Source organism: Pseudomyrmex gracilis, unplaced genomic scaffold (assembly GCF_002006095.1).
Source record: "Pseudomyrmex gracilis isolate BER0280 unplaced genomic scaffold, ASM200609v1 scaffold_91, whole genome shotgun sequence".
Classification (NCBI taxonomy): Eukaryota; Metazoa; Arthropoda; class Insecta; order Hymenoptera; family Formicidae; genus Pseudomyrmex; species Pseudomyrmex gracilis.
Window position 1 is genome coordinate 433690 of NW_018020675.1, and position 17515 is coordinate 451204.

General features: G+C 34.4%; 1 protein-coding gene across 3 annotated transcripts; it reads left to right on the forward strand.

Moving 5' to 3' along the window:
• The first annotated feature begins 3450 nt into the window (after positions 1 to 3450).
• Positions 3451 to 16263, forward strand: LOC109855506 (solute carrier family 41 member 1). 3 transcript variants are annotated; one of them, XM_020429826.1, is made up of 9 exons: positions 3451 to 3884; positions 7291 to 7395; positions 7737 to 8009; positions 12006 to 12289; positions 12930 to 13257; positions 13936 to 14230; positions 14446 to 14651; positions 14887 to 15035; positions 15133 to 16263. In XM_020429826.1, exons 3-9 carry the CDS (start codon positions 7739 to 7741, stop codon positions 15310 to 15312), a joined length of 1713 nt encoding a protein of 570 aa, XP_020285415.1. In that variant the 5' UTR covers positions 3451 to 3884; positions 7291 to 7395; positions 7737 to 7738; the 3' UTR covers positions 15313 to 16263. The 3 variants fall into 3 exon arrangements, with proteins under 3 accessions (XP_020285415.1, XP_020285416.1, XP_020285417.1); XM_020429827.1 differs by having other exon boundaries at positions 7294 to 7395; XM_020429828.1 differs by lacking the exons at positions 3451 to 3884; positions 7291 to 7395; positions 7737 to 8009 and adding an exon at positions 11049 to 11587.
• Positions 16264 to 17515: the final 1252 nt, after the last annotated feature.

The following is a 17515-nucleotide window of genomic DNA, read 5'->3' on the forward strand; positions in this document are numbered from 1 at the left end:
GTCAATCGATGCAGTATAATATCAAATAATGTTACTTCATTATCATCGCGATTAATAGATTTTTTTTTTTTTTTTTTTTTTAATAGCAATATCTGCAATAGTATCACAATCAGTTACAGCAATCTCACAAAATAAGTTTAGATGAGTGATAAACGTGCTCAGTGTAACATGCATGTACATGATACAAACATCGCGTAGATAAGCTTCTTTATGTGAGAAATACATATTCCCCGCGAGTGTAACAACTGATACCTAGTAATATCAGATTCAGTCGGTGATAATCAGAGTTTGCACTCGATTTCATCAATTTCTTCTTCTTTGGATGACAACGGCTCACTGCTCACGTTCTTGAAGAATATGATAATCACTCAGCGAGAGATCTTTATTTTATCTCGAATTTTCAGTAGATGTGTTTTACGAGCAAAATTCTCACACGTCTACCTCTAAACGTTCATGATACGAAACACTTCTCTTTCACTTTGAAGAAAAGCAGCATAATTCAAAAAATAATTTACAATTGCTTACCATCACATCACGCGATATAAAAGTATGATAATTACTTAAATTACTTAATAATTATCTAAATTACACTTAATAAAATCATCAGAAGACAAAAAAACTGCGTTGACTCTCAGGTGGCGCAGATGTAATCGTGTCGTCTTCGGTGACCTCTTGGGCCAAAACAGTTGTGTTCATTGCCAAATAATGACAATGCGCGCGCATGCGTCTAATTACGGAAACAATTTGTGACAAATCGGCGGTGTTTCCCCGTTTCGGGCTGAAATGTAAATCCCGGCCATTGTAAGGTCACGTTTGCGTGCGCGGAATGTCAATCGTGCGGTCGACCGTCGTGGGAGATATAATATTCATGGGACACGCACGCGGAAGGACGACGCGTATATTCGTTAGATTAACGAGCGGGTTAAAGTTAGCATAAAGTGTGCGCGCGTACGTTACGAAGTAACGCGCGCACAAATTGACACATGACTCACTTTTCAAGGCGCTCTCACTGACGATCGAAGCGAAGCCTATATCCTAAAAATCTAATTAACGATTCGATGACGCAAGAATCTTACAATCGGCTTACGTCGTACTATAAATTCTAATAATATTACTGTCCTCCGCATGCCGGAGCAATCAAGATTCACGCGCGCACACTTCATTCACGCACTTACTTCAGCTCGTTGTCATTAATCACTTTTTAATTTACCAAGTAGGATGATCTGTCCAGTGAATGAACACTTGAGCTACATGTCTGTTAAAATTAGTTTTTAAAAATCGTTATTTAATGCACCGAGTGCTATTACAGTGAACGTGTTGTTCCATTATTAAAATCAGACATTTCAGAACGCAAGTCTAGCAATATTTAATATTTATAGTGTTTTTAAAAGTCTAATAAGATTATAAATAAAAAGTGGCCACCAAATGACCAATGAATGAACATGAATTTCTAATGAATTTACAGAAATATTCCGGTAAATAAACGGAATAATATTGTTCAAGTAAATGTGATTTTCAATGCACTTATTTATTTTTCTCGATTAATTAGAGCAATTGTTGCACACAGTGGGAAAAAGAAATTCTGAATGCGTGTAACTGTAAGTTTTTATTTAGAAAAGAGTATATAGAATAATATTAAATAGAAAATATTATATATAAAAATATTATATATGAAAAAATATAAGTATTTGTAGATATATTATACTATATACTTATATATATATTAAAGTACAAAAAAGCATTTATACAAACATTATATTTATACGTAAACAAATTAATAGAGTATGGTCGTATCAAAAAACAATTAAAATAATAACAAAATTATAACTCAAATATAACGAATTACTAACATTTGTTACAAAATAAACTTTCCACATTTCTATTTAATCTGTACAGTTCTCATGCCACCGTAAAGAGCACGACGAGCACTGAATCCGATCTTCTTTTGGAGGATCTTGAAAAAGTTCTTTACATTTAGATCATTTCCTTTCACATAATTTTACTTTTTGAATCGCTTTATTATTTTTTTTTTTTTTTTTTTTTGCATTCTTTGTCTTTATTTTTTTTAACTCTTTCTGTTCAGAACTTTCTTTTTCTTTTTCCTCTTTCATTTTTTCTTTTCTTCTCTATTTTTTATCTTCATCAATGCATGAACACTTAATAAAAATCGATATTCTTTTACAGATCTCTTATTTGCTATATATTTCATGAAAGAAATATCTATAAACAATGTAACTATAAAAACAAATTTATCATAAGATCATTAAATGCACTTAAAGTATTAATTGTAGATGTCAAGTAACAAGACTTACTTTGAACTTGTGCGACGCCATCAAAACAAATGTTCAATAAATCAAATGTAATGACATATGAATTACGGATATAAATAAGAACGTTTTTTTGAAAGACATCTGTAAATATTTTCTGAAAGTATTGTGTCAGTTTTTAAACGTCAAGAAAGAATGCTGGATCCGACTGAGTAAGGGTCAGAGACTCTGTTGCATAATCAATAAGAAAATCAACCAATTCAAGCCTTTTATTTCCATTCCTACTTCTCGTTCCAGAAAGCTTTGATTGGTCGTATCTCTTATATCTTGTGCGTTATGCATTTTAAAACAGTTTGTTCAACAGAGCTTCGGCTCTGAACAAAATTTCAATACAGGAGTGCCAACACAATTTGTTATTCTGATAGTGAAATGCATATTTGGTCGTCGATGTTGAATTGTATGCGTCAGAACATTGTCCGATTTGTGGAAGCTTGATCGTGCTTTCGGTTGGCACAACAGACGAATTCAAAAAGTAAAAGTTTTATTACAAGTCAATACACGTGACAAAATATATTGATTTCGCCACGAAAATAGACACGTCTCTGTTTACTGAAAAAAAACCATCAATCGCGAAACAATTCGTGCGAAACGAAAAAACATTGCTAACGACTTCGTTGCAGTTCTTTATTAATTGTTTTGCTTCTTGTTTACTTCTTGATATTATTAATTATTGTTAGAACAAATTTGTCAGGCTGAAGAAAAATAAAACGTAATTCAATATTGAATGTGCAATTTTATTTTTGCCGATTATCAGTGGTCTTAAAAGTTTTAGTTTAGTCAATTTATTTTTGTAACTTATTTATATAAATGCATACGTATTTAAGAGATAAAGTTTTTCTTAAATTAACATGAGTTTTGTTTTACGTGAATTTCTATTTAAAACATTACGCAATTCTGTCGGCGTTTTTTTTCTTCGTAGAAAAGTGAAAGAAAAATCCGGTTTTCTAAGAAATACTGCAATTGTACACGCGGTAAAAGAGCTTTGTATTTTCCTGTGACGCTCCAACTCTCAACCAATTGATCGACGATCTTCCACTCCCGTAAGATGGGGAAGGAGAGGGGGTGGTCGGAATAATTTTTCAAACACTCGCCGAAGATCGATCTTGGCGATTCTCACCACTGAAGAATATGACTCCCACCTAGAGCCGGCGAGATAGCGCACGTGCATACATCAACGAGGTAGATGTACGAGCTCCGGACAAGGTAAAGAATCGAGTAGTGGCTTCCTTTTATCAGTCAAGCCGAACCGTGCGCGCCACGCGGACCCCCCTGTCGCGCGCTCTGAAAATCAAAGAAGAACAATTGTTCGGCTTTTCTCATCACGGCATAATGTCTGCTGCTTTAACAACGCTGAAGTTTCTTTAAATTTCTCTGAGGGCGCTCTAAACAAGTCAGGTGGAAGGGAGTGTGTAGTATTTCGAAAGACGTGAACAGAAAAACCAGAATCGAAGCTGTTCAAGCTGCTGGTACATTGTCGTCATTATTCTTAGTGAAATCTTCCGAGACGAAGGCCCTAACGGTGAAGTCTAACACGCTGGCGCAGATTCAACTTTCTGTGTGAGTATAAATGTGCGATAACTAAATATTTTTCTTTTTGCTACCTTTATCAGCTATTGTTTATCGAGAGTTTTGTTGTTGCATTCTTGTTAAATATCGTCTATCAGATATAATATAAATTTACTCGAAGTAAGCGTGTATTATAGTTGAAACTTTTAACGCGATTCACATACCAGAGAAACGTACAAAATTTATCTTGTGTGCTTGTATGCAGAGTCTCGCTCGCAATATTTTGATATTCTTTCTTGAGAACGTCATTTTGCAAAAGTCTCAATTAAACGATTAAGCTAATTTTATGTTTTTTTAAATTTATTCTAAGTGTGTATTTTTTTTTTGTTCTTAATGCGATTCACAACGCAATTAAATTAGTAATTAATACAGTTCCTATCTGACTCTGTGAAATAAACTGATAAGACGAACTATTTGAAAATTTTGATTAATAATACGATGTGGTCTACATGTGAAAATATAAACGTACACGTACACACATGTACGCGTACGAAACACGATTATCTCACGCGATATCGTGATTTTCATCTTACGAAGGTTATCTTAAACAAAGTCTAAAGTGGGAAGTATTATCTGTCTTTTATACGAGTAATTGGCTCGCGTGGATTATATGTCACACGAAATGATAATATGATAATGTATCACAATGATATATTGACACTTAACGATTTGCGAAATAATTTACAATTACATTTAGTACTTCCATTCGAATTAGTATCATTATTTTATGATATACGATCGCGAGCACAGATTCTAAAAGAGAGAAACTGTACGTATATAATTATATTATTATTTTATTTAACATATATCAGACTTACATTAATTTAATCAAGTCAAATGAGAAAGTAATTACTAAAATTATTTAATTATTACTAAAATTATTTAATAATTCGATATACACATTTTAGGAAATATATAAAATCAATCGTACATGTGTGTATAAACTATCTCATATATAATTAATAGAAATATCAAATTACTTTTGCGACTGTGCAATCTGACAAGTCGAATTTTTCCGCTTTTTTCGTGGATTATTAACAAACTACTTTCACAGACTACTTTAACAAAAGGTACGCGTGCCATTTTTCTTCACGTGGCTAAAAAGTGTACCAGCGACATACAATGTTGTTTCGTTCCTATAACTGGCAACATTGCTGACTTCTCTGTAGAATTTCCGTAATAGATGCGTTTTTTCTTGCGTCGTCATACGCTGATTCGTTGGAAGAACCAATCGAGACGCAGCCTTAGACTGTCACGTGGCTAAAAAGTGTGCCGGCGGCATACAATGTTGTTTCGTTCCTGTAACTGGCAACATTGCAGATTTTCTTCTCTGTGGAATTTCCGTAATAGATGCGTTTTTTCTTGCGTCGTCATGCGCTGATTCGTTGGAAGAACCAATCGAGACGCAGCCTTAGACTGTCACGTGGTCTAAGGTTGTGCGTTCCAATTGATTCTTACTAGTGAACTAGCAATCAGCGAGAAATACTATCTATTATGGAAATTTAATAGAATGATTATCAACGTCGAGCAAACTTACATAATTTATAATTTGCGAGACAATATATAAGATATCACCAGCAAATGCAAGCAATCCAGCAGACAAAAACGCATCGTGTGCAACTGGCTTAAGTCACAACACACACGTGAGTTCTGGCTATTCTTACCTCTATCAGCTCCGATGATACTCCCGCTGATTTCGTATATTGCATTACACAACGCGTCAGGAGAAAATCTACTGTCTGCATCTAATGATGACTTAGCTACCAGCTGCAATTATCGTTATCAATCGCTACCGATGAAAATAATCTCTGATAAATAATAGAAGCGTCTGAACGCATTTAATGTTTATCTATTGCAGACATAATGTTTCAAATATGACAGAAGTAAACTCATTTAATCAAATATTTCGTAAGCATTTTAAAAAAATGTGAACCTAATCTAATCTTTTAAAAAAAATGTCAACTTGAAGAAAAAATAATAAAATAACGATAATAAAAAAGAGTATAACCGTTAAGAACGTTCGAACTTGAAAAGCAATAAATTACGATTGTTTTTACGTATATGAGACGTTTTCCTTAAAAAACTGTTGTTTTCTAAGAATTATGACATCCGGTCACGTGCACTTGGTCGTTTCAAAGAGTTCGCAGAAAACTTGCGACATTCTACAGTCAATAAAATTTTTTTATCATTTAAAAAAAGAAACTATTGTCAAAATGGCTATTTTGGAAATCTTTTTTATTTCATTAACTTTAAATGACGTGACAACGAAATTCTGAGATCAGATTCAACTCATCAAACTTTATAAAAAAAATCACTTTTCTTTATTAAAGCGACTAAAAAAATTATAAATCAGACCAGTGTCAACGATCGATAAATGAAAATGATTATTATCTGTGCCACATACATTAATTCGTTAAATATAGATATAAAATTGTTAAAAAAAGTAAAATCAAAATTTTTTTTAATATCTAAAAAAAAACTTTAACAGATAGAAATATACTTGATTAGCCCGCGGTTATTATTTACCATTTCTACGAGCAACGCAAAGGAACGAGAGGACAATTATTAAATCACCATCTGCTATCAATTTGGCATCGATCGATCGCTTTCGCCTGACGAGCGTGCTTATATTGTTGCTTATGAATTATATCTGGCGCCGGCGAGCGATTAGGTTTATATTAAAATATCGATCTCTTATATGTTTGTAAGATTTTCATACACCAAGCACAGGAGTTCTCAAGTTTCCGCTTGCAAAACACGGTGTTAAGAATGTTACACGATCTTCTCTTTGAATTTTGCGCAAATATCACACGTATATGTGTAATCATTTTTAAAATTTCAGACTTTAAATTTCTTCCAATTTTCGTTGTTGTGTGTTATCTGTTTTTCTTATTTTCACTGATAATAAGTATGAGACTTTGGATTTGGATAGTGCAAGTAGTTAATTTCTACTAGATAAGCTTGTCTGTGCTTAACTGATATTAACTTTAAGAAGAACCGGAGCTCTCACTGAAAAAACAATTTTGTTGAGATTACCAAATTTTGATAATCTCAAAAATTGGTTTTCAAAACTTTATTTCGTTTGCTTTACCCGCTTGTGGTTATCTCAACAAACTTGTTTTTTCAGTGCTGAAAGCGGAAAGGAGGAATGCGTTTATCTAGACAAGTTTAGTTGTCATCAGTTATCTAGATAAAAAATGTTCACACTGCACATTAAAATATACATTTTGATAAAGATGTCATGTTGAAGAAATCGTGTAACATATAAAAAAAATAGCTTTTAAAAACTGCGGTTTATACGGTATATTACATTCCGCTGCGTGCTGGACAAGTTTGAAACATAAAAATTCATGAAGATTATTAAAATAGAAATATTTTCTTTTTTTTTCAATTTCAGTAGATCAAAGATTGCGGAAACAGGTCGATCCGACGTAAGACTGTCGCAGGTCGATCCTAAGGTCTGTCAAGCGAAACATTGCAACATCGTACATCAGCGAATTCGGTACGTATAAGTGTTTCAGTAAAAACAAATAAATAAATAAATATCTTAGAGATTTTAACGAGAAGAACGTTCGTTCAAATTTTATAATTTAAAATCAGATCATTTTGATTCGCTTTTGCAATTACAATCTCAATAACATACACTTGTGCAATAAAGAATTATATATTAATAATTTTCGCGAATTAATTTTCATGTTTTTCGATCACACTGAGCGTTGCTCATTTGTGGAAGATAAATGAAAATACGACAGTAAAAACAAACAAATACCAGAGTTACAAACAAAAATCCAGTTATCACTGCTAGCTGCTTGTACACGAAACTTTTATGCGATTGCATTGCAGATATGGTCGGTTTGCCGGACTCGAAGACTGAGCCGATGTTGCTGAACGGCACTGATATTACGCCGTACAGCAGCAACGCAACCAACAATGAAAATCTGACGGACGACACCGCAAGGATTAGAGATCAGGCTTTTGCTCTACCTCGTCTTGTGAGGCCTGGTAGCAATAGCAACAACAACAACAGTTACACGCTGAAATTCGACGTGCTCGATGACAAGAAGGTGAACGCGGACAATATCAATGCAGAACCTGTTGTCGTGAAAAAAGTCGCCGGTAAGAAAACTCGCGGAACGCGACGTAGATATGTAGGGAGATCGAGTGATCTCATACACCGATTATCACACACGACTGCAGTTACACCAATACAGAGAGTCATATATCATTGACATATGAGCTGTTGAATAATTTACATAGTAAATGTGTAAAAATATTCGAGTGAATCTCGTGTCAATAATAGTATCGATCGGTTTTGCTGATTACACCGTGAATAAAGATTGAATTTTTGTTCACGACGTGTATATTGGAATTTGAACTTGTTTGAATAAAATTAAAACTTCGTCGCAATCTTTGATCAAGTGTACTTGAAATTTCTTGACGCTCGAGTGACTAATAAACGGCGATAGATACGTGAGTAAGTCTCAAAACGCAAATAAACACGTAAAGACATAAAGTCTTAAAACCAAACGAACCGAAGACATAAGGTCTCAAAACACAAATAAACAACCCAAACAACACGAAGTCAACTAAAAGTTGACTATAAGTTGACTGGAGAAGTCAAGAGTCGACTTTTAAGTCAGGCTGAATGTTGACTTAGAGTCGACTAAAAGATGACGAATGTCCCAAAAATAGTCGACTGTCAGTCGATTATTCGAGTTGACTATTAGTCGACTTTAAGTTGACTTACGGCCGATTTCTTCATACCTCTCGATAGCTATCCTCTGGATAAATTCCTCTGAGAACCAATAAGGAGAACCAATTTTGGGAGATATCTTCCAGATAAAGTTATCGAAAACTTATCTAGAAGTGAAAAAATTGGCTGTAAAGAGAACTGTTAAAGTTGACTAGCAGCCAATTTTTTCACTTCTAGATAAGTTTTTTCGATAACTTTATCTAGAAGATATCTCCCAAAATTGGTTCTCCTTATTGGTTCTCAGATGAATTTATCTAGAGGATAGCTATCGAGAGGTATGAAGAAATCGGCCGTAAGACACGTCGACTAAAAGTTAACTATAACTCGAGTATTACTAGTCCAACCAATCAAATATTTATTGTCTAGATAGGTAACGTTCTACCTTTTTGTTAACGTATGGCACACTGCATGACTACAAAATATCTTACAGACATCAGTGCCCAATAAGTTAAAAAAAGTGGAATGTAAACTATCAAATAGCTGAGTATTATTTATAGTAACTTAAGTTATGCATCTCACATGAAAAATGCTTCTACAGAAGGACATAAATATAAAAAACTATATAGTACTTTTGACAATGAGATATAATGCTCTTTTGAATTTTTTTTTTTTTTTTATTCACAATGCATATGATAGACTATTTTTTCATCACAATATTTTTATTTCTCTCATTAATTAAGTAGTAAAATTATAATCTGAGTGTCTCATTATGTTCTTTTTGTCGTACTTAGTGCGCTAATTCACTGTAAATACGTACAGAAGCTTAGAAATAATTTTACATACATGAATATATGATGAGGTTATAGAAGAAAACTGCATGAGAGAAAAAATTTATCCTGAATTTTGACATTATAAAGAACAAGCGCACTTTCTTAGCACAATTTACTTATTTTTAGAGAAACATTTTGGATTTAATGCAGTAAATACGACACAAAATCAAATATTAAAACGTTGATTTACAAGTATCTATATAGTCGGTATCCAGTACCCTCTTAAGCGCTTACAGCATGCTATAGCGGTGGAAGGAATGCGCACAAAGTAGCGAATAAATGCTTGCTGGTGTTGTGCGCATCCCATCCACGCTGCTGCATGCTGTAAGCGTCTCAAAACTGTGAACACAATGCTGTCGACTTATAATCAAACGTTGAAAAGTCGACTTTAAGTTAACTTTAAGTCGACGAATAGTATATTATTATATAATTTTTAATACTCTCTAAAATATACTTAAAAAACAACCGACGCAATGATCACAATGATTAATTGACACTTACTGAGACTTACTGAGAGGAGACGTCAGATATAAACACAAATGCATAAATATATACGTTAGCGCGACAAAAAAATACAATTATCCAAGATAAACACAATAATGTGACAAGACCAATGGTCGCGTGTACACTCTATATATTCAATAAATTTTCAACACACAAACAAAACAGTGTTCGTGCTCCCATTAGTCTTGTCACATTACTGTGTTTATCTTAGATATTTGGAGCCTTTATCACCTCGCTGATTAAATGCAATTATGTTTAAGTCGACAATAATTATATTTAATTGACCTTTCAAAGCCATCTAATTGTTGGCAAATAGTCGACTATAAGTTGACTGAAAAAGGTCGACTAATAAGTCGACAATTAATCACTCGTGTTGTGGGGAAAATTCCTGAAAAGTTAAAGTTAAATAAATTGACTTAACGTATAATTTTCTGAAAAAATAAAATATTTTACGAAGAAAAACAATACGGTTTGTCGACTTCCTTCATTAGTATTTTATTCTTCGTTTCGTGTATATTCTCTTGTATATTCTCTTTGTTTTCTCTTATCCGTCTAACGGTTAACATAACATTACGTTAATGACGAAAAGCGATAAAAACTACATTGTGCTATCGCAGTTAGTTTGTGATAAATGTAGCCAAAGAAATGGCAAAAGTACAGTCAATTTCACTCAGAGCGAACTCCGCTAAGGGTATAGTCGATGAAAACGAAAGAGATTCTTAAAATTTACTATTTTCTCTCACGCTACCACATCTTCGCTACCGTACACTCGCCATATGATCGCACACGTGATCGCGGAAAAAAACTAATCTCGTGACATGTTTCAACGCGCTGGATTGTTGCCAGAGCAAGAAATGAAGGAGCGGAAATTTCACAGTATCCCGGTTCAAAGAGCCGTTTCCGAACCCGAAATTTTATTTTAGTCCATCAAAAACGCAACGGAGCACGCTCCTTTGAATTGTAGCTACGCAAAGTGCTGCACAAAGTCGTCACGTGTGAATGAAAAAGTTTGTAGCCTCGTGAAAATTTCATGAGAACGCATGAATTAATTTATCACACTTCTGCATGCGGTTAGCACAAATATACTGTGTATGCAGAATACGTTCGACAAAAATATTTATAAAGTTCAGTGTTTTGCAAATTCCAATAACTCTTCGTCACGTGTTGCGTTCGTCGCGAGACGCGAGTTTTAGTTTTTGACGAGAAACGAAATTTTCTGCACCTCTGTAAATTGAAGAAGCGAGGAAGCTAAACTAATTACCCGTCGCGGTTTGCATAGTGGGGAAAGGTCGCACGGCGTGTGTTCACACAATAGTGATTATAATGACGACACTAGGTGACTCTTCGATTATTCTACCCACTTCTGATGGTTCCACGATCGTCGGAATTCAGAATATCGTGTCAGTACTTCGCGTCAGTACACGAAGATCACGCGAAGACGTTCACAGTACGTTCGGTGCGTTGTTTCCGCGTCGTTTATTGCGTTATACATATTGTCCAAGTAGTACATATCTCTCTCTCTCTCTCTCTCTCTCTTTCGCGCGCGCGAAATACAAGCCTGTGTTTACCCAAGACAAGACTCGATAACGTGATGAATGAATGTCAAGAGGCTAGATGGAAATTGATCGCCTGATGTCAGTGAACATTCTACTTTCCTGAAATCTCGGGTAAATCGTGTATAAAATAAATTACGTCGAATTATTAAAAAGGAGTATACAGAAAAAATTATTATTACGTGATATATTGGATAACATTATTATTTGATACTGAATGATATAAAATAATAATTTCACGCAAAGTGTACGTTGGGTGTTTTCCATGTATATAAGTTCTTTTTTTATTTTCAAACATAAATAACACGAATTGTTTTTTTTATATGTATATCTCTCTGGAAGTCACTGTGATTCATCGTGTTTAATCAAAGTTAATTATTCTCATCTCTCCAATAGATCACACACACAATAATAGATTACGTGATGATGTTATTGAAAATATTTATGTTTAGCAAATTGTAATTACATATTGTTGTGTTGTTTGTGATCGCGCGCACTCACATTATAATTTGACATATGTCCTGATCGGCAGCTGGTCTGATGCATTCCAACAATCAGACCAAGAAGGACAAAAGCATGACCGGCGGCGATGGTGGAAACGGTTCTCTCTCCAGCGGAAGTTCCTTGGCAACGATTGCGTCCATTGCCATCACAGATCCCGATCCGAATTATCACCACAACGATTTAGGTGGATCTGGAAACGAAAAGAACATCAGGAACGAAAAATGGTACCACACGATTCTACAGGTGTCGGTGCCTTTCTTCATTGCCGGCATGGGTACTATCGGTGCCGGTCGTGTTCTCACTTCCGCAAAGGTAGGAAGATTATTGAAGAAGATACGACAGCGCGCGCGCGGGAAAGATTCATACGTGAATCGTTTCTTTTTTTTTTTTTATAGGTATTAATCTTGTGAAATGAATGTTTTATCGAGAAAGTGTTCGTTCGAGAATAATAAATGAGAGAGACGATCGATTGTAATCAAAGACGATTGAAGTTGATCTTTTCTTTATCGGGTCGGATATATTTTATCGATCGCGCAAAGTAGGATATGGTGTCACTCTTAATGCGACATCGATATAGATTACATAAGAGTCTTAAACGACATCGCTTGCACACTTAAGTAATCCGAATTTCAGAAAATATTTTCGATTGACGTATAAGTGGTTTTTTTTTTCAAAGATAAAAGAACCCGCGCTTCTTAAACGAGAGCGGAATAATCGAGCGTTCGCAGTTTCTTATCGCAAGTTCGTGATGAATCGAATCCACGCATTGTTTTTTTTTTTTTAGGTCAAATTACATGTCACATTTCAAATGTCATCGTATCTGCGTTCAATACGTTCGGTTTTTTTTCTTTTATCGTGAAATAAAAAAATAAAATATTGCACGCATACAAATTTGAATTAGATAAAAATTTCTCTTCTTTCTTTAAAAATTCCAAATTTGATTCGATTGCAGGATCTGCCCGCTTTCAAAGAGGTTCCTCAATTAATGATCCTGACGACAGCGTTGCAAGGTCTGAAAGGTAATCTTGACATGTGCCTGGCGTCGCGTTTGTGCACACAAGCGAATTTAGGCAACATGACGAGCCGGCGGGAGATCGCCAAGATGATCATCGGAAACATCGCTTTGGTACAAATTCAGGCGATCGTCGCAGCCATGTGTCTGTCGCTGTTCGGCATGGGAGTGGGCACTCTCAATGAGAACGGAGCCTGGGCCTGGGATCGGGCGCTGTTGCTCGCGGTATCCTGCATGTGCACGGCGACCAGTTCCTGCTTTATCTTAGGTAAAATCATCATCTCATATATGCTTACTTTAAACGTTGATTAATGAGCAATGCTCGGTAGTGCAGGATTCGCTCTTACAAGTCAACATTTGTGTGACATACGCAGTTTATCAGCAATTAGCGTTAGCAAAAAATTGCTATCGCAGCTTGCAATTCAGTCGCGCATTATTATACTAACAGATGTATATCGTTTCTTTTATACACTCGCGTCAAACACTTCTTGTAATGAAAATATAATATGTTCTTTTTTTTCGCGCGAAGTGTTTCTACCACTGTGGAAAATTTTACACTTATTATTTGACGCGCGCGATTCTTTGTTTAGCGAAAAATTATGCAAATTTTTTCACACTATCGCATTCTAAATCCATCATTTATCATATCGTTATATTCTAGTTATATACCACGACCGTTAGTATACTTTTACCTTACACGTAATATTTCAATTTTCAACATTTTACCGTGCTTGTGGTATTTCAATAAAATTCTTTGTGGTCGTAAATCTTTGAATACTTACAAGTAATTTTTTAAGTATTTTCGAACGTATGAAGTTTCTTCGCTTACTTGACCTTTCGATTAACACGTTGTATAAATTTGGCAATCAATCTTTGAAAATAATTTAAAAATTATACTTAAAATTATTATTGTATTTTTTAAATCGTACGTAATAAAACTTTATAGATTTTGTCATGATCGCCGTAATCATGATATCTTATCGATACAAGATGAACCCAGATAATGTGGCGACTCCATTGGCTGCGTCCATCGGTGATGTTGTATCCATCAGTATACTCTCCGTGATCGCATCGCAATTCTTTTTGAAGCTTAACAACGAAATATGGGTGTTATACGTCGTTCTCGCGATCTTCGTAGTGCTCTTGCCAGTTTGGATTTTGATCGTATTGAAGAACAAGTACACGAGAAGTGTATTGAAATCTGGCTGGGTTCCGATTCTGTCAGCGCTTTTGATTAGCGGGTAAGTTTGTTCAAAATAATTTTGACTCTTTAGTTCGCGCTTCGTCGTTATCGACCCAATCGAATTCGTTAAATGCGAGTAATTAATAATAAACAAAATTTTTTACACTTGTGTATATTGCTTGATTATTTATCATTTATTTAGCCCATTACCTTGTCTGTGTGATTATATTTTTTAATTTATTCGCTTAAAGTGTTATTGTGTTTTATCTTCAGCGGGGGCGGACTGGTGCTCGAAAAAATGATCGACATGTACGAAGGACCGGAAGTATTTCAACCGGTTATTAACGGAATTGGCGGCAACCTGGTGTCGGTGCACGCATCTCGAATGTCAACCATGTTACATCAGTCATCTATTATGGGAATTTTGCCGCCGCATGGCAAAATTTGGGTGTTTCCGTGGACAGCGCTTTTTGTTGGATGTACGTACATGAAATTTTTTTTGACGCAATTTGATTTTGAAAAAATGTATTTCTTTGAGAAATTTTTCTTTAAAATTGTCATCTTATCTTTGCTTGTTTTTTTTTTTTTTATTTAGAGAACAAAATAAATTTCTAAATACTTTTTCAATCTGTAAATAATATGTCTTTAATGAAAATATTTATTATGCATTTGTGTTCTAAAATTTTCAACTTTATTTTCTCTCTTTACAAACAGCGCCGTATGCTAAGGTCGCCAGATTGCTAGTCGCCTTGGCGATTCCTGGTCAATTGGTCTTCGTCTTTATTGCCGATGCGTTGAATCCAGGCAATTGTACACTACACGTGTATTTTGTACTTTCCTACATAATCGTTTCCGTAGTCCAGGTAAAATGTCGCATAATTTATTTGTTTCGTTTTAAATCTCGCACGAGAGAAAATTGTAAAAAGACACTACAAAAACAAAAACTTTATCTTATTTCAGGTAATGATTTTGTTGTACGTCGCGCACATAATTATTCACGCGATGTGGAGGTTCAAAATTGATCCTGATAACTCGGCAATTCCGTATTTGACAGCACTGGGCGATCTCAGCGGATCGTTACTCCTAGCGTTGGCTTTCTTCTTCATGGACAAAATTAATCGACCTTACTGCACCGAGTAATAAATCTGATATATATATATATATATACGTGCATATATATATATATATATATATAAGTTTTTTGTTTTAATTTACATCAAAATAATAGCGCACGAGAAGCTTGTAGATCCACATTCGTACTCGTGATTGATTTAGAAGATCAATATTTTAATTTGAATCACGTCTATGAACATACGGATTGTCTTAATAAGATAAAGGTCTTAAAAACACAAGAATCATTAAACGCTCGCATCGGCAAGAAAATTCCCGTTTTCATGACGTTTACCTATTCAATGTGTGACCGTATTCGAGAAACAAAAAGTCGCAAGAGACAATGGCCAGACACAAAACAGAAGACGAGATACGATCAAAGAAAATTAGATATTAATATACACAATTTTAAAAGATACTTGTTGTGATACTTTTTTTAATATGAAAATATACGAATGCGAAATAAAAGTTGTTTAATAAAAGTTGATGATTGCGTCTTTACTTTGTGAAGCACAATTTTTTTTAGTACGCGTGCACAGGTCTTTCTCGTGCGGACAGATCACCAGACTAGTCGATTTAGTGGCAAAGAACATATTTTTAGAGAGAAGCCGTTTCATAGTATTTATCTCTAAAATATGGGATCAAATTGCCTCTAAATCTTGAATTTCATATCATTTTTCGTGTCACGTTTATTTCCAAGGCTTATCAGTTTTAATATGATTTAAAACACGGACATAAAGTTACAATCGTTTTTATTTACAGTCTAGTATTTCGAATTTATTATTAGAATTAAATGCAAATAGGATCGATTATATACAACTTACAGACTTTAAAATAAGGGTCAATTTACACTGCGTGTGTGTCTCAGGACAAAAAATCGGATGTTTATCAATCGCTCACACGCACATGTACAGAGTGTCCGACAATTACTTTAACATCTCTTGTAGGCAGGTAGAAGAAGTAAAACTGAGTCGAAAAGTCCTGAACCATTTTTTTCTATTACATATAATAAAGGAGTAATTATTGAGTAAATCAGGCCAATCAGCGCCGACCTTTAGCCAGGCGCACGTCAGTGAGACGCGCGGAGTGCTCACACACACCAAGCGCGTGGCTCACTGACGTGCGCCTGGCTAAAGGTCGGCGCTGATTGGCCTGATTTACTCAATAATTACTCCTTTATTATATGTAATAGAAAAAAATGGTTCAGGACTTTTCGACTCAGTTTTACTCCTTCTACTTGCCTACGAGAGATGTTAAAGTAATTAAAGTGAAAATGGAGAGGTGTCACCTCCTCTGGCTCTCTTTGGAAAATCCAATAATATGAAAAAAAAAAGGTTAAAGTAATTGTCGGACACCCTGTATATATATATATATATATATGTATGCGTATATATATATATATATGTCTATATGTATATATAAACATATATATAAATAATATATACCAGCATATATATATAAACATATACAAAAAAACCAACGTGTGTTTTATTTGTATAAAGTGATCGTGGACAGAGCTTTGTGAACAAACGAATGCCATTGCTGAGAATTTTGTATTTTTTTTATTTTAGAGGTCACAACGTTTGAGAGGAATCGTGATGAATGCTAATTGTGTAATTGTAAAATTGCGACGCAATTGCGGCTCAATTAAACCAGCAGCGATTTAAAAAAAGTGGCATTTTAAATACGTATTTCCAAAGCAAACACCGATTGTTGTTGTTTCTCATCGCCACCTCTCTTATTGTACATATCTTATTTAATTACGCAATTCGCCGGTTTTCATGTCACAACGTTACACAACGCAAAGTCTCGGACAATATCAAATAATTAGTCAATTACTTGTGTCTTCAAACATGCGAAATTCAAGGCAACGCTAAGAATTATTTTACAATAATATAACGTTAAAAATAATATTCGCACGCATTTATAGTACGTAAGCTATAGCCAAATTTTTGCTAAACGTTTTTCAAACGCTAGTTAGTTTCTTTTTTTATAGTAGTTTCTTTAAGATGAAACAATATAAGAAAAACTAAAAAAGTGCAACGTTTAACAGTTTAATGGCGCTTGATCACGGAAAATATCGTTTACAAGAAAAGCATGTGATAACAAAAAAAAACAAATTATAATAAATAAAATAAGAATATTGATAATAACAACTTTTAGAAATGTAAAATACACTGTTCATTAATATTTTTAATACTCAAAATAAGTATTATTTTAAACACACACATCA

Bases quoted from the DNA above. Each gene is read 5' to 3' on its own strand.
- LOC109855506 (XM_020429826.1), top strand. From the start codon at position 7,739: ATGGTCGGTTTGCCGGACTCGAAGACTGAGCCGATGTTGCTGAACGGC. The intron at 14,652-14,886 runs GTACGTACATGA...CTTTACAAACAG, and splicing joins GACAGCGCTTTTTGTTGGAT to CGCCGTATGCTAAGGTCGCC. The intron at 15,036-15,132 runs GTAAAATGTCGC...ATCTTATTTCAG, and splicing joins TAATCGTTTCCGTAGTCCAG to GTAATGATTTTGTTGTACGT.